The following is a 24,517-nucleotide window of genomic DNA, read 5'->3' as shown; positions in this document are numbered from 1 at the left end:
ATAGATCTTATGATAGTGATTGTAAGTTGGAGGCAAAAAGAATAGGAATTTTAAAAATATTACAAAGTCTCTGAGATGAGAAATCCTTCCAACTAGGAACTTTCTGAACCAGATGTTGCTGCATGATTACACGGCCGCGCAACAATTATATTTGTATGTGTGAGCATAATACTTCTGCAACCTCAGATTTGTTTTTCCTTTTAAAACGCTCTGTTTTCGTGTCCGGTGTCAACTCTGTGGTGACCTGTGAGTTTTATATCCACACTCTCCATTGTGGTGTCTCTTCATATTTAAGGGGGAACATAGCTGCCACCCAGGAAAATGGCTAAGCAATCAGCTTTTAATAAGTGGACACTCACTCTGGCCCTGTCCTTTCCAATAGACCGTGAGTCCCCTAGAAGTTACTCGTCCACCTTAAGTGACCTGGGGAGAAGTGCACCAAGGGAAAGAAGAGGAACTCCAGAAAAAGAGGTAGGTAGTTCCACAGCATTTGAGTTTTGTTTTGTTTTGTTTTCAACAAGATATTTAGTAATGCACCTGCCAGGCCAAGTTACATCGAAAACCAGTAAAGAACCCAGATTAAAAACCTAAAAATGACAACAGAGAAACCTAGAACGTTTTCCCTGGAGCCTGAGCAAAGGGCCAGAGCGGTCCACGTTCTGACCCTAGCTGCAGGTCATCCCCAGCCGTGGTCCAGCTGTGGCAGTGAGTCCTCTGAACCTTGACCTCATACCCATGAATTAACAGCTGTGGACTAAAAGAGCCCCGAGCAGTGCCACTCATGGAGGACGTAAGCTTCCCTTGTACAGATTTCTGGCCCAGTGATGTATGGCACAGTGCTAGGTCACCTATACTGCAAATCACTGCAAAGTCTACATAAATCATTTTTGCTGCCCTGCTTTTGCTGGAGAGGATCCCTCAAAAACCAGGGTCCCTAGGAACCACCTACTGACTGGCTCTGTGCCCCATGCCCTGAGCTAGGCTGCCTTGAGCCTCGAAGGTCTAATGGGGTCTGGAAGCTGGTCTTGGACTGCACGCCCCTCCAGGAGTATATCTCTAGGTGTCGGGTATAGGCCTGTGCCTGGAGTTCCCCCAAAGGAGTCAAGAATGGCCCAGGTTGCCTAAAGCCCACCAGACTCACGAGGAGCAAGAGTGGGATGAGGGGATTATTGAGATGGAGGGAAAAAGAGCTGGAGGAACTTGCTTATAAGGTGCCCAGGTCAGGTGAGCTGGCCCCGATGTTTGCAGGGAGCATGTGTCCCGTCATGACTAAAAGATGAGGTGCTGGTTTATGGGGTGCCAAAGAATTCTTGAACCCTGCAGGGAATACAACCCTGTGCTCTTAGCCAATAACCAGCCTCCCAGTGGCAAACGAGCTAATATTTCTTTGCCACTGTGTTCATAAGTGTCTAGAAGACAGGATGCTGACTTCTTCCTCTCACCAGTCCCTTTACTGTGATTCAGAAGGAGCTGTGTCAATGCACAAGGCGTAGATTAACTGACCCTCCACGATTATCACAGGATAATTGTGATAACTGTAACCAATTGCTTTGGTTACAGCCAAAATGACACCGAGGACAGAATCCTCTACGGGCATTTCACTCCCCTGTTCCGTCATTCACCTACTCTAGTTACTAAGATGAAATAAGATCTTCAACTGTTATGGTGAATAAGCATCTATTACAGTCTTGCTGTGCCTTAAACACCTCCATAAAGAACTGACTGGTTTATTCATAGCTCGCGCATAGAATTTACATTATATTTTTCATCATTCTTTGAGGTTTCACTTCTGTTCAATTCACACAAAACTGCTTTCTTGTAAGAAGCCCACATTTTAAGTTAGCGCTAATCCTTTGCCTTCCTTTTTAGAAACTGCCTGCAAAAGCTGTTTATGATTTTAAGGCTCAGACATCTAAGTAAGTAAGAGAAGTATTCATCATATGATTTAAGTTGGCTTTAAATATTTTAGTAATACTTTAAGGGAAAAATATTGCAGCGGGGTGTGTTACAAATAATTCAGCAATCCACTCTAATTAAATAGTTCCCTCTGAATTCATTGGGATGTGGGTAATTTTATTTTCATTTTGCGTTTAGTTGAGAATCATCGAGTTTTAAATTACACTAAACATAATACAGCGCAATGAATTCAAAAAGATGGGTTAAACAAAAGAGAAATTAAGGATCTTTGTTTCTGGAATTTTCATGTCAAGAAGGAATTAAAAATAAAGTGCTGGGGAGTAATTAACGCTTCCTGGGAGAATGTGACAACCTTTATTTATCCAGCTACATCAAGGATAGTTCGTGGGGCTGAAGACTAGAACTGTGCGCACAGATGCCGGTGGTAAAATCTCTACATCTCAGCGCTCAGCGCCTAGAGATTCTGAGCAAAGTTGTCTCCTGTGGTCTTTTCATGTTGGTGTGTTTATAGTCTGTGTCATAATTTTTTTTTTACCTCTTTCCTTTAGGACCTTGCTCATCAGATGGGCACGTGGTTGAGGAAAGTTAGGACTAAGCACAGGAGTGAGCTCGAATGGAGTCAGTGTTGTCCATGGCCACGGTTCAAAGAGCAAGGGTTGGCGGTGGAACTAATCACAGCGGGACTTAGAAACTCTAGCCTGAAGGGGGGGGGGGGGGGCCCCCACNGGGCGGGGGCACCACTCTGGAAACTGTTAAATGAGACTATATGTCCTTCATCTGGGTGACTGCAAAATTTTAAGTATGAGGCCTTCACCGACAGGAAAGATTTCTTTGCGTAATCAGAAGACAAATAATCAGTTGTCTCTAATTCACAAGTTCGTTTTCTTTCTAAAAGCTAAGCCTCCTGCCCTCGCTTGCAGAAAGGAAACATGCTTGGCACAAAGAAAACTACTGGATTGTAAACATGAAATGTTCTGTTCGGTTTTGTGTTTTCTACACCAGGCATGTGCATGAGAGAGGGAAGCAGAGTGTGAGGATGTGAGGGTGTGTGAATCTTCTTTGTCTACAGGGTTACCAAGAATTTAACACCCTTTCAACCTGAATATTTTAGCACTTCTAAATATGTAATAATTCTTATAATATGCAATGGTTATTTCAACTAAATCTTTTTTTAAAGCTCTTATTTATTTATTTTTAGACAGAGGGTAAGGGAGAGAAAAAGACAGGGAGAGAAACATCAATGGGTGGTTGCCTCTTGTGCGCCCTGCACTGGGGAACCTGGCCTGCAACCCAGGCATGTGTGTGCCCTGACTGGGAATCAAACCGGCGACCTTTGGCTTGTAGGCCAGCACTCAATCCACTGAGCCACACCAGCCAGGGCTCAACTGAATCTTTTAATCAATAAGAAATATTTCACATGTGATGTATACCTCTCTCCATTAAACACTTCACACACAAAAATGATCCAACTCAAGATTCTGAACTAAATAACACAGAGGATTTGCAGTGGGAAGGCAGACGTGTAGGGAAGTGGGAATCTTGGAAAAATCTGTAAAACAAGGGACCTGACACAATTGTGGAGTCAAAATACCACACAGACACCATCACCCACATGATGAAGCCTCAAAAAACCAATCAAGGGGTTTAGTCAGGGGTTACAGGAGTAACGTTTCCATAACTTGAAACTAAATACCCAACATAGCTAATGTCTTCTTAGAAAGAACCCAAATGGAGAAGCATCGTATCTTGAAAATATTTTTATCCTTTAAAAAGAAATGTAAGGAAGGCATCAAGCAATCAGTGCATGTCTTTGAGCTTAAAATACGTTTATCTCTGTGTCCCATTGAAAAATAAGAGTATAAGATCTTTTCTGTTTCACAAAATAAATTCCTCATCAAGAGAGCCTACTTAAATGCCTGCCAATCTGCTTTAAAAATCCAGAAATAAATTTTTTTTCTGTTGTTGGTATTTCTGTGCTAAGGCAAATGATACTTATTTTCCTTGTTATAAGCTTTAGCATGTGAAAAGGGAGACAGAGAGAGAGAGGGAGAAGCAACCAACTAGCTCACAAGGGCAGTAGCTTCAGGAGAAAAAACATCAATACAAAATTAATTCGCTCTTATGCCAAACTCTACTGCATCTTAGCTATAAACTAAAGACTAGATAACAATAGCGTGTCTCCACCTTTAAACTTTGTATCCATCTTCCTGTGATTTCTAGCAGACACGATGCTTATCCCTGTTCTTTCTGAAATCATTTCTACAGTTTTAATGCTGTAAGTGAATTTGAAAAATTCGTAAGGAAAATCCTTCTCCAACTGTGCTCGGCAGATTTTTTTAATATAGATAGGAAGGGTATATCTCCCAGCCAAATGCTGGTCTAGTGATTGTAAGAACAATTGCTCTACCTCAAGCAAAACCCGTCTGCACACGTGTCTTCCAGGGAGCTATCATTTAAGAAGGGAGATACTGTCTACATCCTCAGGAAAATCGATCAGAATTGGTATGAGGGGGAACACCACGGGAGAGTGGGCATTTTCCCCATCTCATACGTAGAGGTGAGTCTTTCCCCTCCATGCTCCTGTGGTTGCTCATTCCAAAGCCCCACCAGGTCGGGAATAAAGAACTCTTTTCCTCCTAGAAACTCACACCTCCTGAAAAAGCCCAGCCCGCAAGACCACCTCCGCCAGCCCAGCCTGGAGAAATCGGAGAGGCTATCGCCAAATACAATTTCAACGCGGACACGAACGTGGAGCTCTCGCTGCGAAAGGTAACCTGGCTGCTTTCTTTGTGGGGGCGCAGAAGGAAGGCGGTGCGTTTGCAGAACTGCACTGTCCCGTTTTTTGTGTTTTCCCCTAAAGAAAGGACAAAGGCCTCCCTGAGGCTTGCTCCCTGCACCCAAATCAGGTCCCTGTGGGACTTACAGCTTCTCAGAGAGACGGTCCCTCCTGGTGCAGCCCAGAGGCCCCCAGGCCTCTCCAAGGGGGGCCTCGGCCTGAATATGGGGCAGTTACACTTGCCGTGGAAAGGAAATACACTTCAGTATGCTTCAAAATACTGCTGTCCTACTGCTTTCTTATTCGATTTTTACAACTCTGTTAATTAGTAATACTTTCATGTTGGAATCAAGGGAAGTTCTAAAGTCATGAAAACTCTTCCTCCCAGAGGCCTCACGACCAACCTAGATTTCACTAGCGACCCACCCGGTTCTGGCCCGGTCTAGCTCCGCTCGTTCAGCACGAGGAGAAGCGCTCTGGGTCACACAGATGGGAATGATTGCACGGACTGCTCTCGGTGTCTGCGAAGCGATCACATGCGTGACTGCGCGTGTGCCTGACCCAGACTGAACAGCAGTACACCCACAGGGAGGCTCCAGACCTCTCCCACCTGCTGGGGATGCTTGGCCAGGAGCCATGAAGGGACCGAGCGCATTCTTGTCCTGGCTCTAGACCCTTGCCTCCCCCTAGGAGTCCTGGTTGGGCACCATCAGCTGACTCGCTTCCACCTTCCACCCCGCAACACAGCAGTCCGTGAACTGTGTCGGCTCATGTTTCACACTCGAAAGAGAGGCTCCTGCCAGTGCAATGTGTAGCTCAAGCAAAAGCCTAGCAACAGCCTCGTTTCGGTGTATTACAGAGAAAATCAGTGCCATTTTAAGATACAGGGAGAGTCACTTTGCTGTGGTACGTTCTGCTCAGTGGTGGTGGTACCGTCCGTATAAACCATCCAGCATTTTGGCAAAAAGAGAGTTTTCAACTTGAGGACCACCTGACAAAGGCCTCCCTGCTCTATACTGAAGTGCTGACCTGGGGTTGCCTGTATGGTCCTATCAGGCACAGCTGCCCCTGCATCCACATTATCTGCTGAATGCAGCTACGGAGTTTTACTGTGTAACTACATCTTGTCTATTTCTGGGCCACATGTGGTTACGAGTTAAAATGTAAACTGTGCTCGGTGGCTTGGCTTGATCACTGCAGGCAGGGAGAACAGTGATTCTGGAAAGGTCTAGCATTCCACAAGCCAGGAGTTCTACAAAAATGGTTAATGGCCACCGTGGCATGACCACCTGACACTCGGAATGGATGCTGGTGTCCCGCTGTCCTGACGCAGAGCAGGCAGGTGTCAGCACTGGCCATGGTTAGAGCATCTTGAGTCCACCGCTGCCCCAGTCCATTAGCTTCACTCTTTGTGACCACGTAGCACGTCCAGGTTAAGTAAGAAAAACGGTGCACCGTTCAACAACCTCACCCCTCCTGGAGATGGGCGTCTGCAACCCAGTTCAGACACAACACTGCAGAGAGCTGAGTCACTCTTCTCTGAGGCTCTCCCAACCCCAAAGGAGGGTCAGGGTCGGGGGAACTGTCAGGGATAGGATGATGCTAGTGTCTCTGATACACTGTATAAAACCCTTCTCCTTTGCAACATAATTTACAGTCACTTCACATGGGCCCAGCACGCACATGCACAAGCCCATTCCCACCGCCAGGCAGCCTTAGGGAAGGCCGTGGTGAGTGGATGACTACGTTGTTAAGCTGTAATGTGGGAAGGGACTCTGAGACTTCAGGTGCCTTCTTCTGACTAAATAAAACTGGAGGTGTAAGCTCTCCCAAACGGAAAACTATAGTTTGTTAGAAAACATTGACAATTGTATTTTTCATGTTATCACACCTCTATTTATAATGCCTTTTCCTAATATTCATTCCAGGGAGATAGAGTTATTCTTCTCAAAAGAGTTGATCAAAACTGGTATGAAGGTAAAATTCCAGGAACCAACAGACAAGGCATCTTCCCTGTTTCCTATGTAGAAGTCGTCAAGAGGAATACCGGCAAAGGTGCCGAGGATTACCCCGACCCTCCCATCCCCCACAGCTATTCGAGCGATAGAATCCACAGCCTGAGTTCAAACAAGGTAAGAAGACATTTAGCACGAGAGTGTAATGTTTGAGAGCTTGGACCAAGATATTCAACAGGCGATGTGAGGGCATTAGCTTACAACACCGTCTTTATTGCAAAGCAAAAGATTTACATGTCATGCTTCTAAGTGTGACTGACCAATCGAGACAATGTAATTTAATTTTTCTTATGGGTGCTGGTGTAAAGGTTTATTGCTGATTTGGGAGATTTCATTTTTGAGCTAAAATACTGAAAGAAAAAAACATTAGTATCGTTAAGACCCTATATGATATATATACATGTTGAATGAATATATTTACTTTCTGAAAACTCATTTTTTTGAAACTTGATTATTTCTAAAGCTTAATTTTATTTACATATGCAGTTTTATATAGATTATATATGTGTGTCTATATACATACACATGCATCAATAGATAAATTGATAGATCCCAAAATGATTTATTTCAACAATACATGAAATTAGGTTGAAAAAATTCTATAAAAGTCTTGGGTTTTTTTAGTATAGAAAGAGAAATAAAGTTTTAAAATTAAGATCTGTAAGTCGGTTCGTTTATGAGTTTGAATGGAAATGGCATTGGTCATTAGAAGCACCCGTGTGTATTTTATTAGTTCTAATCACGTGCCAGTTGTACTGTCCAGTGGCTAAAGGCAATTCTCTTTCTTAATAGCTAGTCTAAAAAAGGAACTGGGTAATTAGAAAAGGATATTCTATTACTTTCTTTATTGATAATGTGAACTCTTTTTAAAGTTTCTGTTAAGTTATAATATCACGTATTCTTCTTAATGGATGGTACTCAGGGACTCTTTCCCCTCTTCATTAATCTCCAAGTATAAAACTCTAAGTTAGCAAAGGACTTAGTTCCAAAATACTGTGAGTACTTCCCAACATCTTTTAAAAATGTATGAAGTGGTATAATTTAGTATTTTAATAAATAATTAGCACCGAGGTTAGGACATGAGAAAATAAACCAGCTAGAGCGAGCAAAGTAATACCAACATTCAGACGCCATTAAAGTGCACCATCATTTCATGTTCCGCCGATACAAGGTCGTTTCAAGGTAGCGTCCACAGCGACCTACACTACTCCTTGAAAATGAGGCTTTGAAGGATCTTACAAAAGTAAATAATCAAAGAATCTTCTATTTTAAGAGGAGGATTTTCTTTTAAAATGACTGAGGCTAGGCGTTCTGTTTATTCTGCTTCTCTTTGAAGACTGGGTTTCAGCTGCCAGGTGATTACTGTCACGCTGTTATCACTGGGTGATGGAACCACCACCACCCAGTTTTGCTTGATTGGTATAAGGTTTTCCAGAACCTTCTTGAGGATATTTACTTCACTACCAGAGCTTAGCATTTTGAGATCAACATTCTTCATTTGGTGGTTCCAACCAGCAAATGAACAGATAAGAAACTTCATCTGTATATTTGGTTGAGCATCTTGAGTCCACCGCTGCCCTGGTCCATTAGCTTCACTCTTTGTGACCATGAAGCAAGTCCAGGTTAAGTAAGAAAAACGGTGCACCATTCAACAACTTCACCCCTCCTGGAGATGGGCTCATCCATTATTCAGTCATCTTAAATGATCTTCCAGACAAATCTGAAAGCAACCACACCTTCAAATCAAATTTTATAAGAAAGAATAAGCATGTAGCTACAAAGGCTTCTTTTAACATTTAAGAAATTCACCCATGATGTCCTAATTAGTATTGGAAATGCAATATTTTATATCACAATGTTTTCACCTTTGTTGTGAATATCACCACATAATCTTTTGTGATTAGTATAACCACATAATTTCATTGGATTTTCAGTTTTCTAAGTTTTTTTTCTTAGCATGCCAAATTTTATATTTTGTAAATAGAGAAATGCACAAATTTCACAAATAACTAATTAGTGTTTTAGTCTCACTGCTGGGGGAAAATATGTCGAAAAGCTTACATCTATAATGTGAAAAAATACTTCGTGGCTTTATCCCACCCTAAATCTCTGCTGTGATCTGACCAACCTCGTGGAGGTGACTTCTCAGTGATATTGAGTGCCTTATTTTCAGAAAAAGAATGATAGATAGAGTGCTTTTAAATATGACATCCCAAACACATTACATATCCTGTTTTCTATCTGATATTTGCAGGTAAGGGAAGGAATGTAGTGGGTGATTTCAGAATCACTCTTTGACACACTCGAATCACATTTCGTGGCATCCTGTAATGTAGGGGCGGCTCAAATGCAAGTTGCTACTATTCCTGATATTCCTGCTTTAGAACCCAATTCTAGTGCTTCTGGAAGAAAATCATATGGTTCTTGAATCACAGGTGTATTTCCGTGATGTGGGTACCCCAGGGTCCAGCATGTGACTTCCAGTAGAGACAAGCCTGTCATAGAGCTAAGCACTTTGGACCTGTTAACACACAGGGTCCAGCCCAAACAGTGCCCCTTGTTTGTTACATAAGAGTCTTTTATTACAAAATCATAAACACGTAATTCTAGAACATAACACCGTCACACTCAAGCACATCGGACGACGATTTAGGTGAAATGTTCAAATTGCTGTCCATCTGGTGCGAGACATTCACGTACCCTACCAACCACACTCAGTGGCGTCACTTCTGCTGAGCCCTATATGTTAGTGACCATGGTGGTGACAACACCGGGGTAGTAATAGTGGCAGGGGTAGTAATGATGACAATGGCCTTGAAAGATCATTCTTTCTCATCCACATGATGTCCCTGCCTGTGAGAAAAGTGAACGTGAAAAGTGAGTCTTGAATCATTATACATCTCACAGGCTTTCAAAATCTATTATCATGTTCATAGCATAGAACATAAAATAGGGCTCTGGCCAATAAGAGAACTTCACTAGACTACCAAGACTTCGGCCATTTGTACCTCATTAAAAATTAATATACGCAGGACTTGCTGGGAGTGTCCCCCTGTCTAGTAATAGACCACATGTGCAGTATCGCTGTGTATTTCAGGCGCCGAGCAGACGTGCGTCCTGAGTCTCCTGTAAGATGCTCACCTGGGCCTTGGGACACTTTGCCTTATTAATCCCTCCACATGGTGGTGTGACACCTTTCCTTGCTGGAGGACACACTCCCATGACAGGACACAGACGTCCAAAGTTAAGGGGCGGAGAGCACAGCACACTGATACATGCCAAGGCCCTGGAGTGCTGAGTGCGTGCGTGAGGCCTCCTCCCGGACACCCAGCTACAAAGTGTGTCTCCAAAACCTCTCCTGAAAATTTCTTTCCAAACCCAAATCATCCGCCTGGAAAGAACTAGAGTAAAATGTCCCCCACCAGCCTCTCTCTCGGCCTCCGTGTGTATATACCATTCATTCGAGTCCAGAAACAACACATGCAGAACTTCGAATGAATTTACATGACAGTTCTGCTTTGTTCAATATACCCAGAATATAGCAATAATCTTAAGATCCACAGAACAGTATTTTCCGTTCAGAAGACGAGGCTTCATGAACTGCGCCTCCCCAGGTTTACGGGAAACCTCGTAGCGCCGCTGCAGGAAGCAAGAACGTCAGACATACTCAGGGACCGAAAAGAGGCTTCACGATCGGTTTCCATTCCACATTAATATTATTTCCCAGTCCTTCTGCGGCTAAGTCAATATCTGGGAACCTAGTTTAAAAGAGGTAGTCTGTTACATTAAATCTTAAGGTTTCGCCATCCATCCCTGTAATCTCCATGACAGCGTTATTCTGTCCTTTGACGCTTAAGACCCCTTCCAAACACAGGAGCATTTCATTTTTCAGATAACTTTCTATTCAACATGCTAATAATCTTATGTATTTAAATTCAGAAAAATACCTTCAAACGGACTCCATAGCCTAAAATAATTTTTGTATTTACTACCATCCCTTTCCTGCATTTCTCTGTGTTTTGATGCATTATTATTATTTTCTTGGCTTATTTCTTTTTCTTTTCTTTTTTTTTACTTCATAATCTCTGCTCATTTCTAAGTTGGCTTCCGGGGAACCAGGCCCTCCTCTCACGCCCAGAGCTCTGCCCGGCCCAGAGGACGGAGCTCTCCAGGGGATGGCCCAGGGGTGGCCGTCCCTGACGGCTACGAGTCCACCAGCACACCCTTTGACCCCGTCACCACCTCCTTTTCTGGAGGACTTCTTGGAGGAATTAGAGAAGCTTGGAGCTTTAACCTTAGCAGCTGACCAAGTCAAACCAAGTATCCTAGAGGACACCCTCCTTGAAATTAGGGAGGAACCCTCAGCTCCCCCGCCACCGCCTCCGGCATCTGCCTCTGCCAGCCCACCCTCTTCTTGGCCACCTGGTCCTGGCTCAGGTGTGACCTCAATGACAGCACAGCCCTTTGAGGCAACGCCACTCCAGGGCCCCAGGAAGACGACTCAGAATAAGTGTGCAGAGCTGGCAAAAATGAGAAAAGGCTTTGCAGGCCCTGAAAAGGCGCCTGAAGCCCTAGGTGATGAGTGTGTGGCCTCCGCCCATGCTAACGTGGGTCCCTTGCCCCAAACCCTCCCTGTCATTGGAGAGGAAGACGAGGAAAGCTATGAGAGGGTTATGTCAGGCACCCAAAGAGGGCCAGAATCTCAAGAAGCAGATGCCTTGTGGTGGGGCCCCGGTGACCTAGAGGTGACACCAAGCCTGCACATTGAAGAGGAGGAAGAGGACAGGAAGTGTGACGGCTTGCGGGGTGCGGCAGCCTCCCTCCCAGGCCCCAGAGCCCCCAAGGAAGACAGCAGCGCAGCTCACACCAGTCACGAGGTATTTCGGTGTCCCCCGATCCCTGGAGAGCTGACCAGTCTCCCGACCACTAGCCAGTCCCGTTAATCATTAATAAGAAGCAGCAAAGGAGTCGGGGCAGAGGGTGTATGGGAACACGCCACACTTTAATAGGATGACGTAAATGTGTGATGTAATTCCATTATTTATTTACAACTACAAATTCATATCTAAAGTTTTTGTAATTTGTCTAATTTTTCAAAATTGGTAATGATAGCTAATAGGTGAGCCCTTACTGAGCGTTAGACACTATTCTAAGAGCTCCACATCTTTACTTTTCAAATGGTGGGTTACATGATTGTCTGCACGTTAGAGATGAGGGTATTGATACAAAATAGATTAGTCCAATTTCAGGTGATAAAACTATATACCATAGCTTTGATATAATGGTAGAGAGAGACAGACAGAGAGAGGAGGAGGAGGAAAGGGAGGGAGGGAGGGAGGGAGGGTGAATTTTGGTTCCCTATCAACTGTTTCTGAAGAGGTAATTTTCTTCAAATTGGTAACTACTTAAGAATTAGGTTCTGCATTTTCATTTAAAAAAACAAGCAATAATTTTAATCAATAAAGAGGGATAATACCTTGACTCTTTAGCCTGTAAAGCTCTCTCTTAAAAAAACCCAAAAACTTGATATCTCAAATATGGAACCTGTAAATTAAATAGAAAACATGGTTACTGGCAGATATTAAAATTATGAAACAAAAAGAATGAATAATTCGTATTATGTTACTAGGCAAGTCACTTCCCCCCATGGGTCCTCTATTAAAAATTTTCTGAAAATGAAAATCATTTTTAAACCCAATAGTTTGCTCTTAAGATCTTACCAGTAACAGATGTCAAGGCACTTGGCCAACACAGGGTCTTTCTGGGTTTAAATACTGGTCAGGGCCCATGAGGCCTCTGGACAGTCACAAAACCCCAAGATTTGGCTGTTCCCCAACCAGGAGAGAAACTGTCACCTGAACTAAGAACCAAGCCACACCCGCCTTTGTATAAACTAAACACACTACTTCATAAGAGAGACCGTCCACTGCAGTCAGTCAAGCATGGCACTAAGCTGATTGCTTAAATAACTAATTTTCTCCCCAGTTTAGTGCTAAGACACGACCCAATATGGGACTGGGTTCCCAGGAACGTCCCCCTGCCTGCAGACCAGCGGGGTTCTTATCTCCCAAATCCGAAAGAGCACACTCACCACACCCACTGGAAACCCTGAATGAGATTCAGAAGGAAAAGTCAGTGCTTTTAAAGCAAGAACTTGTCGTACATGTTATTTTCCAGCATAGTCATTAACTTCAAAATTATTCAAATACGGGGGATATTATCTCAAGACCAGGTCAACTCATTCCGGACACAGGCATAATCTCCTCTTGTCTTTCCTCAATATTTAAGCCACCTTCACTTTCTCCGGGGGACGGACCGTCTGCACGTTGGCCCAGCTGTCTGCTTCCCCCCACTCCCTTCCACTCCCCCCTGGCCTCTGTCCCCGCACCGGTCTCCACACTTTCCCAGCCTGCCCAATCCTCACCTCCTCTCCTCCCCAAACACTCTTATCGACAGGAAGTAAATTCACCCAGATTAAAGGTAACTGCATCTTGCGTGTGATGTCTTGCATGTCTTTAAATGGACTTAATTCATTGGATGCACGTTTTTAGGGTTGTGCCATCTTACGAGAGCTACAAAGTCATGTCCAGACTGATCGCTAACTTTTAACACCATCAGCATGGCCTCTACCCAGAAAGTTGAAAGCTGTATTTGCCCAGCAGCTATCCCCATATCGAGGAGAAAACCAAACTAAAATTCATGTAAGAATAAAAAGTAGCTGTTAGATGTTTTTTTTAAGTTGAGGATCAGCAGGAGAACCATCCCAGTCAAGGGGGTCAGCTTTGAGCCTGTCATTCTCTGCCACTTCTTAGTGGGCTTGTCACCTCCAGTGCTTCCCAGCCACCAGCAGGGCTTGTTCTCCCACCGAACTGAAGGGAATTTGCAGGGATGCAGGAGCAAAGCTGCTTTTGTAGGAGTTCACAAAGCATCCATCTCCCAGCCGGGCAGGCTGACTGCTCTGCTGAGGTCAAACTCCCCCTGAGGAGGTTATGTTTGAAACGGAATGACTGGCCTTGGAAAGAGCCTGAATGACAATCAGAGAATGAAATCGTTCCACCATGGAAAAGGTGGCTTCTATGATCAGAATGACCCAACATTTTCCCCTTTAGACAAAAGGTGATGGACTTCGAAGAATAAGTGACCTTCATACTCAGTCTTCAGGACTTGGAAGGGCCGCCTCGGCAGAGAGGCGGTGCAGCACAGGCCCCAGGGAGCCGGGTGTCTGTTTTAGGGGGAACCAGTGCCGGGGCGGGGGGCCAGTCAGGCGGTCTTCCGAACGCCAGTCACCCATTCGTCTGCGGGGGTCTCTCTCACCGGGAAAGGAAAAGTTCCTGAAAAAACACAAGACTTAAACACCAATTGCTCTTTGCCCTCTGAGGTTTCATCTTAGTTGGCAGGAAACAATTAGGAAATTTTTAAGATAGTAATAATACTTTGGATAATGTCAAAGACTAAGAATTTTCCTTTGTCCTCCTCTTCATTCTGTGGTTTGCTTTTTAAAGCCAAAGTATTTATTCCTGTCTTTCTCCACGTGTTCTCCAGCCTCTCAGCTTGGTCAAAAAAAGAGGGAAAGGAACTTTAGAATTGGTTTCCTGCCACTGAGAGAAATGGAGGACTTCACATTGCAACATGAAGAACAAAACCAGGGTTTCAACAGGCTAGTTGTCCTGAAAGAACCAAGTTCATCTCTCACATACTTTGGGGTCCAGCTGCTGGCAGAATGTTTGGAGAGAAGGAGGTAGTCACAATAAAGAGGTTTTAAAAGAATAGCTTAATAGCTACGTCAAAAAACCACCTCCAGGAAGATGAGGATATTTTCCCTGTGTTTTATCTTACATATGAGAGCAAATGTTAATTTTTAATCCCCCACTGAACTTTTTGAAACTTTATAAATGACTTTTCTCTTCGCAAAGAGAATATAAGTTGACTGAAGTTTTTGTGCTTATAAATATAAATACGAACTGAATCAACTACAAATTTTAAACCGTTATAATACTCTAACCCCACATCTGACACTGTCACAAGCCGTGCTGACCTGAGTCCTTTAAGAGGGCATTCCAGTTCTTCCATTTCAAGGAAAGGAGAGGAACCTAGCACCCAACTTTTAATAATGCGTTAATAGGCACATATAATATGCATGAAATCATCACAACAATCTTATCAACCTCTACCAACCATTATTTGACTTACCCATCCTAATTTAACATAATTTTATTCCTTTAAAGTACTTTCTGACACAGTGTTTGTCACATGTGACCTAAAATTTGCCATAAAGTAAAATTTACCACCACTTTATAAGTGACAGAAGACTGAAGTGTACATATAAATAATGAACTCTCTATATAAATCAGAATCCAGTATTTTCTCTAGTTTTTGAAGCACCTTTTCTTTAAATAATGGGTTTTTTTAAAGATTTTATTTATTTCTAGAGAGAGAGGGAGAGAGAAAGAGAGGGAGAGAAACATCAACGTGTGGTTGCCTCTCATGGGCCCCCTACTGGGGACCTGGCCCACAACCCAGACGTGTGCCCTGACTGAGAATCAAACCTGCAACCCTTTGGTTCGCAGGCTGGCACTCAATAAACACTAGTTTCTCATAATAAAAATTATTATAATCCTCAGCTTTCCTATAAGCTGAGCTTCCAATTCCACCTAAGAGAATATTTTGTAAAAGAGACTTATAACATGAGGACTCAAATTGCAATGGGAACTCCTTAGGAAGAGGTAGGAAGACCTTTCCTGGTTTCTTCTAAGAAACACATTATCGGGGTCCCAAAAGGAAGCCTTCTCTCCCTAAAGCCGTCCCATCAGAAGGTGACCCCCTTCCACACAGTTTCTAACATAAATCAAGCTCTGATTCTTCCCCGAATGTTCAAACGATCTCACCAGCTGTTCACCCACATCATTCCATCAGCTAAATGGTATTTTTCTCCATGAGTCTTGATGTTTATAGACATTCTCCCCCATATTAGTCAAGTCTGGGGCAGTTGCAGGGCCAGAAAACTCAGAATAATTATAGCTTCAAACAAGGTAGCAGTATATTTCTCTTAGGCACAAATGTCAGCATCCAGAGCTGGTATGTAGCTCCATAGTCCAGAAAACCAAGGAGATTCTGTTTTATTTAGGTATATTACCATCCTCAAAGAGAACCTCCCACTCAAGCCACAAAGTGGCTGCACCAGCTCCAGCAGTCCCTCCCTCATTCCAGCAGTCAGGAAGGAGAAAAGAGGAAGGGGGTTTATAACCTTCTTGAAGGCCACTCCCCAGAAATTGCACATGTCCCGTCTGTTGGAGCACATCTGAAGGCAAGAAAGGTCAGAAACCTAAACCTTATTCAGAATGGCCTTGTGCCTACCTGATATACAGGATTCTGTGACTGGGGATGGACAGAGAAGGGATCCTGGGGGCCACTGAGCCTTCTCTGCCACAGGCCCAAAAGAAAAATGCCTAACGCACTCCATCCCCAGAGACTGCAGATTCCAGGTCAATCCTCACTAAGTATTACAAAAATCCTCCTAAATGAGAGCTGAGAAAACCACATGCTCTTATTTAAAAGTCCTTTAGTCCTGCTGAAGTCCCTGTGAACAAATCAAATACCCCATGGTACAGCGCTAGCTCGCACCCACTACTGGAGAGAAAGCATACTCACACACAGGACCAGTGAGCTCATTCCCTGTCATGTTAAAAATCTTCCTTTGAAGGGATACCAAAACAGTCGCAAGGTGCTTGGAGTTAGGACAATATTCAGTAATTATATTTCATCATTTCCCCTGAAAAGGCATATTTTCTTCTTATGTGTCTAGTTAGAAAATTCTGCCTCCACCCCAACAAATGATTGGCACTTTTTTGCAATTTGATGGCTATCGAGCAAAATTGCCCTGTCTCTTACTCAAATAAGCTCAAAGAAAACAGGTCAGACCTGAGGGTGTCTTGAATCTCAGGTTAAGCATTCTGTTAGAGGCGTGAAGTTTTCTTGCATGCATTTGAGCCATGCACCTTGCCTTCAAACACCTTTTCTGGGCCGCCTTCGCTCTATAATCTTCTTGCGCACTGCCTGTGAGTTCGGACTGAGGCAGACTGATGCCTGTGGTGTGTGAGGTCAGCACCTGCAGAGCTGTCTGCAGAGGGTAGACCCGCCCTGCTGTGCCAGCACTCGGGAGCCTGGCGTGCTGGGTGTGCATGAAAACCAAACCAGGAACGCTTCCCCGAAGGCCGCAGAGTGAAGACGGGAACTAACTGACTTCTCATGGCTTTTCCAGGCTGATTTAAAAAGCGAGACCTTTGTCTTGGGTAAGCCTCCGCGTAGTCCAGTGATGTCTAGGAGATCCTGCAGCTCGCCTGTCAGAGGGCTCAGCGGTCCCCACAGGGTAGGGACAGACACACTTGGGCCAGGCACCGGGCCGTACACACACACACTCTCAGTGGGCTGGCTCCTCCTCGCCTGTCCTTGCAAGTAGGGTAGAGGCAACCTTGGGATAAAGTGACCAAGTGATGATGAGCTATGATGTCAGATCAACCCAAAACCGCCATCCAAAGCGTTTGCAGAATGTTCCCCCATTTTGTGTGTGTGTGAGCTGTCCCGAGTCCAGAAAGATGTGGCCACATTCTCCACTAGACAAACAAGGGGACACCCTGTGCCTCCTACACAGTCTCCTGCTTCTGTGCAAACGCCCTCTATAAACTCTGATTCCCAGTCATTGTCTGCGTGCAAAGGCTAAAGCGGTCACCGGGGCAGGGCACAAGTGACCTTGCAGTTGTTTGTTTGGGAAACAAGAATAAGTGACAATCCAAGAATAAACTCTGTGTTTCACGTAGTCACAACCGTAAACCTACTGTTGCTCCCCCCTGTACTGAACTCACACATACTTCCAGTAATGGGCGCTGCTGTGCCGTTCAGTTTGGTTGGATTTTTTTTAATCCATGACCCTTGTTGCCAGGCATCTTGTTGCCCTGGTGATGGGTGCTCCCTTCACACCGTGGCCCTGTTTAGGCCAACGCTGCTACCCTGGACTCCAGGTTCTCCAGGTATCTTGACAGCCTGGGCTGAACTGAAAGATCCAACTGCTTTTCCCTGTAACTATTGAGTTCTGTAACACAGATGGCACTTGACAACGAATGGATTCTGAATGGCACTGCGAATTCTGAGGAAGGCAGCCAGGGGTTTGGAATTGCCTTCCCTGAATAGGCCAGTGCGTTTACCCTCTGTTTTAACAGCCCCGTTAAACCTCATGTCATCTGTCACCTGAGGGTCTGCAAGGGTCTCAGGACACCACTGCAAAGAAAACTCCCTTTTCTGCTTTCTACAAATGGAGAGACTTCTCTGTGTTTAATGCCATATTGGTGCTTTTTGTGTTGCAAAATAAGACCTCCTTTTGTTTCCAGAGATTGGTGTTGCCATAGAGAAAGAGGAATGTTGATTTGAAGAGATTCTTAGACTCCACAGAAGAGCCTTCCAGAGCAAAAAAAAAAAAAAAAACAACAAAAAAAAGCTTTTCCCGTAATTAATATGGCCACAAATTTCCCATGGGTCAATAACAGGGCATGCTTTGGGTCACCTTAAGTTTTTTGTTGCCAGAGTTTTACAGTATGCATTTGTATGTTCTGTGCGTTTGTGTGCAACATATTTTATAGTCTTTAGATTAATGCAAAGTGTGAGTTAATGTCATAATGTAAGAAGGAAAGGAAGCCTTTAAGCACAAACATGATGCTGTGAAAAGGAGTGTCTCATCTAGTTCTGGCTGGCAGTTACTAACATTTTCCGGGGAAATGTTTTATTTGAGAGCTCTAGAGCTCCTTATAACTCTGTCAAATATTTTTTTCCGCATTAGTATTTAAGGTAGCAGTCATCCTGTACTTAAAAATCACCTAACATGAGGTACAGGTAACCCTCCAGAGATGCCTCTACAGAGCACAGATGAGTGGATGGGTCGGGGACAGACTGTGTCTCGCCTCCTGAGCTAGAGGAGTAGTTTGCCAATACTAGAGGTTTGAGGATGTTTCAGAGCAGCTTCCTGTGTGATCAGTGGTTTGCAATTTGGTTCCGGCTTTGAAAGTTAGCCTGTGCTCAAAACTTGTCTCCATTGTATCCATTTTTGACATTAAAAATAGTAACACTGAAAGGAAAAGGTGAAATATTTAGGCTTCCATGAAAATAGCGTGATGCTCCATTGGGTTTTCTAACTTTTATTGTACTTAAGACTCATCAAGACAATAGAGTTCAAGCATGATGTAATACTCACCCAAAATTTCCAGCATGGGGTCTCTAGCCTGTTGCCACAGATTTATGAATGTGGGAAGCCACATTCATAAACTCATAGCTCATGTGAGCCTTTCTGAATGTCACCAAGGTAGATTGTTCTGTATTTATTGCAAAACTGCTAAGAAGTTATGAGTACTAGAAATGCCTGAGTAGAAAAAGTAGAAAGGATCATAGACCAGAAATCCTGATGGCTAAAGAGTGGTCCTTTCTTAAGAGTTTTAAACATGGGAAGGGGAAAACATGGCCAGAAAAACAGATGAATATTGAGCCCACATTGCTCTGCGGTCTTTAAAATGCCTTCAAAAACCAATCCAGGCTTGAACAAACTTGGGAAGAGCTGACTCAAGGCATGAACGCTTAGCATGTTGCTGCCCCTCCTCACCATGGGGTGGCAGTAGAGTGCAGACACGCAACAGATGTGCTTTTCAAGAGGAGGAAAAGCAAAAAAGATAGGCCGTAAGATGATTTGCTTGTGATCACACAGAACATACACAGCTGCCTAAAGGGGAAAATTAAGATGCTGATTTAAACCAGCTGAGGCCATCTATTCCATCATAGTAATCTTGCATGCAATAAACAGTGAGAGTCAACATTATCATCGTTTCTTCTTTTCACTTATTCGTGACCATCTTGGGGATTTGGTTTACAGACAGATCTGCAGAATGGAGTTGAGTTATTACTGTTTCCACATGACTGTGACACTTGAGAATTGCCCCATAAATGTCGATGGCCACAGCTCTCTGATAACTCCCTGAGTGAGGTTGGTGATGGCACCTAGATGTGACACCGGAAACATGCCTGTGGACATGCTGCTTCCTTCACAGACTCCTTGAGGGGGACAGGCAAGATCTTAACCATCACCTGGTCCGACTCCTTGATTTTCAAGATCAGGAAGCTAAGGAGTTGTGTCCAAGGTGATACAGCCAAGGCCAACTCCAGAAAGACATAAATGTGTCTATGAGTGCTACATATTCCTCGGTTGACCAAAAACTGTTAGAATAAGTGAATCCGAATACGGTCACGGCCATCTTTCCACAAAGCCGGTTCCCAGTCATGCACGTTCACATGGAAATGATGCCTGTTTAAAAGGCAACCTTAGAGACACTCTAAAGCCCAGTGTTGCAGTAGACACACAACTCCTGTGCCAGTGAAGCTGTGGTCAGCCCTGGCCTGAGGATGGGAACAGCGCAGAGAGCTGGCGATGTGGGGCAAACAAAAGTAAGGGACTTTCAAAGGACACGAAGGAGAAGACACGGTGGGGAAGGTGGGGGAAAGCAGAGGCCATACTGGCCGGCAGTCCGGAAGCACGAGGTCCGGAGACACGTGGGCCAGTGGACCTGGGGGGCCGCACCCCTCTGGCAATAGCTTCATCTTCATAATTGCCAAAGGAAGGATTCATTTCCATGGTGCACGAGATGAGATGAATTGAATTAAACTGGCAAAGCCGTCACGACAATAACGAAAAGGCCCTTACACCGATGATGTTAAAGGCAGACTGTTTTATATTAATGAACGATCTGATTTTTAAAGTTGCAGCCGCACTTTAGCGTAAGGAAGGAATGAAATGGCTTTTGCCAAACCCTGGGTGTCACATGTAGACGTCAAATTTTTACTCACCTTACAAGTATCAGAATGATTTCAATACTTGGAAATGGGGACACCATTTTCAGAGCACAAGGAAATATATTTTACAAGACATTTTCTCTTCAGGCAAGGACAAGGACTATTTATTATTTATAAGTTTGTTACACACTGGAAATGGTGCCACATCTGTTTTTGTGAGAGAACAGTGCCTACCTTGACGTGTGATTGCAAATATGGTAATGTACATTTTTTAAGTTACATTTTTATACACAGTATGTTTGAGTGACTAATGAAAGCATTTTCAATCGGATGTGGCTTGAATGTATAATCTTTGGGCAGAAATTTTACTCCTGGAATTGTGTTTTCAGGGATGGTTCAAAAGAAGAAAAACAGTCCTTTGTACAAAATGTACATAGCACTGTTATTTATGACAACAAAAATAGTCTAGAACAATCTTAACTTCAAAACAAAAAAAGAAGAAAATGATTAATAGAACTAAAAAATATATATACATATGTGAGGGAGTTTTATTCTGTAGTGATTTAAAATGAGAAAGAAGACTGGAAATCATTATAAAATGTTCATAGCAATTTACATATACATCTTATTTCTGCATTAAAAGTTTTATATATATTATTCAACAAGAAACTGAAGAAATGTAAGAGCATATAGGCTTATAAATGACTTATATTTGCTTTTCATATATTTAAATTGATTTAATATGTTCAATGACCTTAAAATAGCTGAAAAACAGCTTAGTCTTCATCATTTTTAAAACAGTATATTTTATAATTTTAGTAGCAAATATATCATTAGTAATTTTATATTGACTTATAAGAGTATTGTACTCTAAAGTCATACATGTGTCCAATCATTTTTATCCATTCTTTAGTCTTAAGTTTATATATTCCATGCACAGACTGTTGACTATAATTTCTAAAAATACTATTAACAAAAACTTCAATTAATATAATCAAAGCTTAAAATTTAGTAAAGCAAGTACCTACTCTTCTTTGGCTAGATAGGCCAGCTTAGACGAAGAGAGAGTAAATGCAGAATTTAGGAAGGGGGCAGAATTAGACTCACACTGAAAGGAACCCCAGAGTTGCCCACCTTGGACCAGTGGGCTTTCTCCGGACAATTTGCAAGGAAAACTACCCAGCCTGTCAGGAATCCCCTCATAACCCTGAGATCCAGGCTGTGGCCCTGGCCCTGACGCCTAAGCACATGGGTCTACCTAGTAACTGATTCAGTAGCCATCAGTGACTTTTAGAATTGCCAGGCAAGCTCTGATTTGCCTCATTTCCCCATGTAGCCATCATTTAGAGGAGAATGCTTTTAAAGCATGTTGTGAAAATAAGTTTTACCTTTAAAGGTAATATTGAGGTCATTGGTATAAAGGGCACTGAGTTTACATATTCAACAAATGTGTTAAGTTTCATTCACTGCAATATTTATGGGGATATATGGGATACTAAGGCTTGTCATTTCCAATATTATAAGTATCTATTACAGATACTGGTCTTGATGCTTAGTTTAAAAAGCAAGGAAACTCTTTGGGGAGTTCAGTGCACGGGGAATTCCCACCAATATTTCTCTTCTAAGGTAATATGTTACATGTTACCTGGATATTGTTTGTTGCATTCAATTTATAGTTCTCTGTTTCCTCTTTTAAAAAATGCATGTGTTTTATCCACACTGAGAACAGAGAGTGTTAATTCAAATGTAGCATGGGGTGTCTGCCTATCGGTATTTCCATCTGTACTGTATGTGAAAATGTCCTCTGTGAAGGAAAAGTAGACAAGATTGAATGTGGATACTTGGCTGTGGGACTAAATGTGGCTCATTTTCTGCTTGTTTGAGAAAACGCTGAGGAATAAGGTTGTATGAAGGTGTCCAGACTTCCCGTTCAAGTGGTTTGGTGTCTATGTTCTTGCCATATTCCTGGCCTTTGAAAAAATCAATGGGACTAAACCTCAACTTTTCCTTAAAACTTGAGCAATCTAGATTGTGGATATGTTCCAAACATTTGAACCTTGGTTGTCATAAATTAATTCGAAGCACCCTTCAAAATATTTTAATTATTAATCCTGCAGAAGCCCTTTGTTGTTGTTTTCTTCCTCTTGGTTTTTTACAACAGGAAATATTAAATGTCAAGAAAAGTACCATGCCATTATCCAAATTATCTTTTAAGCAGCACCGGTTTAAACATTGATAACATTGAAAATCATTTCATTTCAGCCACAGCGTCCTGTGTTTACTCACGAAAACATTCACGGTGGCGGGGAACCGTACGTATCTTCTTCTTATCTTCTAAACTCAGGACTGACCTTGACTCACAAGATGGACAACTGACGGACCAAAAGAGGGGGTGACACAACTCTGCGAGTGACAGGGACCAAAGGAACTAGCATGGGACCTCCCAGATTAAGAGGGATTGCAATAGCCTCCATCTTGTAACGGAGAGAAAACACGAGTTTAAAACGGAAACCGGTGATTTGCAGAGACCTATTTATGCTCTAGGGAAGCCTTCCGAAGCTACAGGGATTCCTAAGACTTGAGAATTCGTCTCCCTCTGCTCACTCACCGTGTAGATCCTAGTAACTATAGCTTTAAAGACACTGAAAATGCCTTAACATTGTTTTTGCACATGTTCAGAGAGCAGGAGAACGGTACAATAGACCTAAAGTGATAAGTTAGTGACAATCCCAAAGTCACATTCTGGAACAGGTCTCTGGGAATGGCAATATTACAAATGCGCTGTCATTCGGTGACATGCCTTTTCACACTTCCAAGTCTCCTCTCCTGGCTGATACTATGTCAAGTCGTCCTGACGGTGTCAGATACTGTCCTTCAGACTCCCATTTTGTGTGTCTTTTTCTGTTCCGTTGTTGCCCATGGGAGAGGCTCGGGGGGGATCTACCCCCTATTGGTGCCTGCCATTCTGTGAGTCAGGAGCGAGGCCCCTGGAAGGACGTGTGTCAGGCACACCTGAGCCCACACAGGGGGGGAGCCTCCCGCCCACTGCCCAGGCTCCGCCCACCTGGAGCCCAGCAAGTCCAGCAGGTGTGGGCCTGGTGCATCCTCCTCATTTCTCGCAGACCTGAAACTTAGCCAAAAGCATGCTCTTCAGGAAGCGCCCCTCGCCTGAGACTGGCTGTCTCCGAGGACAACCAGAAGGCCCCGCTAAGCACGACTATGAAAAGGACAGGTTGGACATGAGAATCGTTCAAAATGTCACTGAATTGGAAACATTTTAAATATGACCCGTAATTCTAACGTTTTTGTTTGTTTTCTTATTTACGCAAATGACGATAGGATCACATCACAAAAAAATAAATCCCAGGGCTGGTTAGGGTGATGGCATCACCAACAACATAGTAGCAGCGCGTAAGGATTTTGTGAATTAACAAGGTGTAGCAGGTGCACTGTTTTGTGAACTGTGGAGTTAAGACTTCCGGTCTTGGCCATTTGCCTGTTTATGGAACCTCTGAGCTCAGAGTTTGGGAGAAGGCACAGGTTTGAAGTCCTGCTTTGGACATTGTAAAACACTCTTCATTATTTTTCTGTTTAACGGCAACCCCAATTTATGAGGCGTCGCTTAATCTCTTTCATTCAAGAAGTAGGTTTAGAGTGAAAATAGGGACAGTGCGTTACGGTGCCGCGATTCAGAATTACGGTGAAATACCCGATTAAAAAGTCGCAAGTTAGGGAAAGCATTAGGGTGGTGGAGCATCCCCTATGGACAAGTCCGCTCTCTGGTGGAGGCGCCCGCACTTCTTTCCAGCCAACTCATGACACTGCAACTCACTGCGTTTCCTGGCCATGCTCGTTCTGAAAGCCCAGAGAGGCGGCAGGGTTTCCGAAGGGTTGGTTTATGTTTCCCTGACCTCCCCATTTTTTCTGTGCTCTAAGTGAACCGGGATGGCAAGTAAATTTTGACAAGCACCCTGGCTTTCATCATGCC

The 24,517-nt window shown here is 43.5% G+C and overlaps 1 protein-coding gene across 16 annotated transcripts in view; it reads left to right on the top strand.

Annotated features, from left to right (window-relative positions):
• SORBS2 (sorbin and SH3 domain containing 2) overlaps positions 1-24,517 on the top strand; it is a 184,609-nt gene that overhangs the window by 154,405 nt on the left and 5,687 nt on the right. For all 16 annotated transcript variants that reach the window (XM_037055213.1, XM_037055195.1, XM_037055196.1 and 13 more), the window contains 6 exons: positions 383-471; positions 1,870-1,916; positions 4,360-4,474; positions 4,558-4,686; positions 6,622-6,825; positions 22,792-22,841. In XM_037055213.1, the coding sequence (XP_036911108.1) occupies positions 383-471; positions 1,870-1,916; positions 4,360-4,474; positions 4,558-4,686; positions 6,622-6,825; positions 22,792-22,841 (634 nt within the window). The remainder of the gene's footprint in view (positions 1-382; positions 472-1,869; positions 1,917-4,359; positions 4,475-4,557; positions 4,687-6,621; positions 6,826-22,791; positions 22,842-24,517) is intronic.

Source organism: Sturnira hondurensis, unplaced genomic scaffold, assembly GCF_014824575.4.
Source record: "Sturnira hondurensis isolate 20B ecotype Veracruz unplaced genomic scaffold, ASM1482457v3 Scaffold0008640, whole genome shotgun sequence".
NCBI lineage: Eukaryota > Metazoa > Chordata > Mammalia > Chiroptera > Phyllostomidae > Sturnira > Sturnira hondurensis.
Note: the sequence above shows the minus strand (reverse complement) of the source record. Positions and strands in the feature narration are given on the sequence as shown.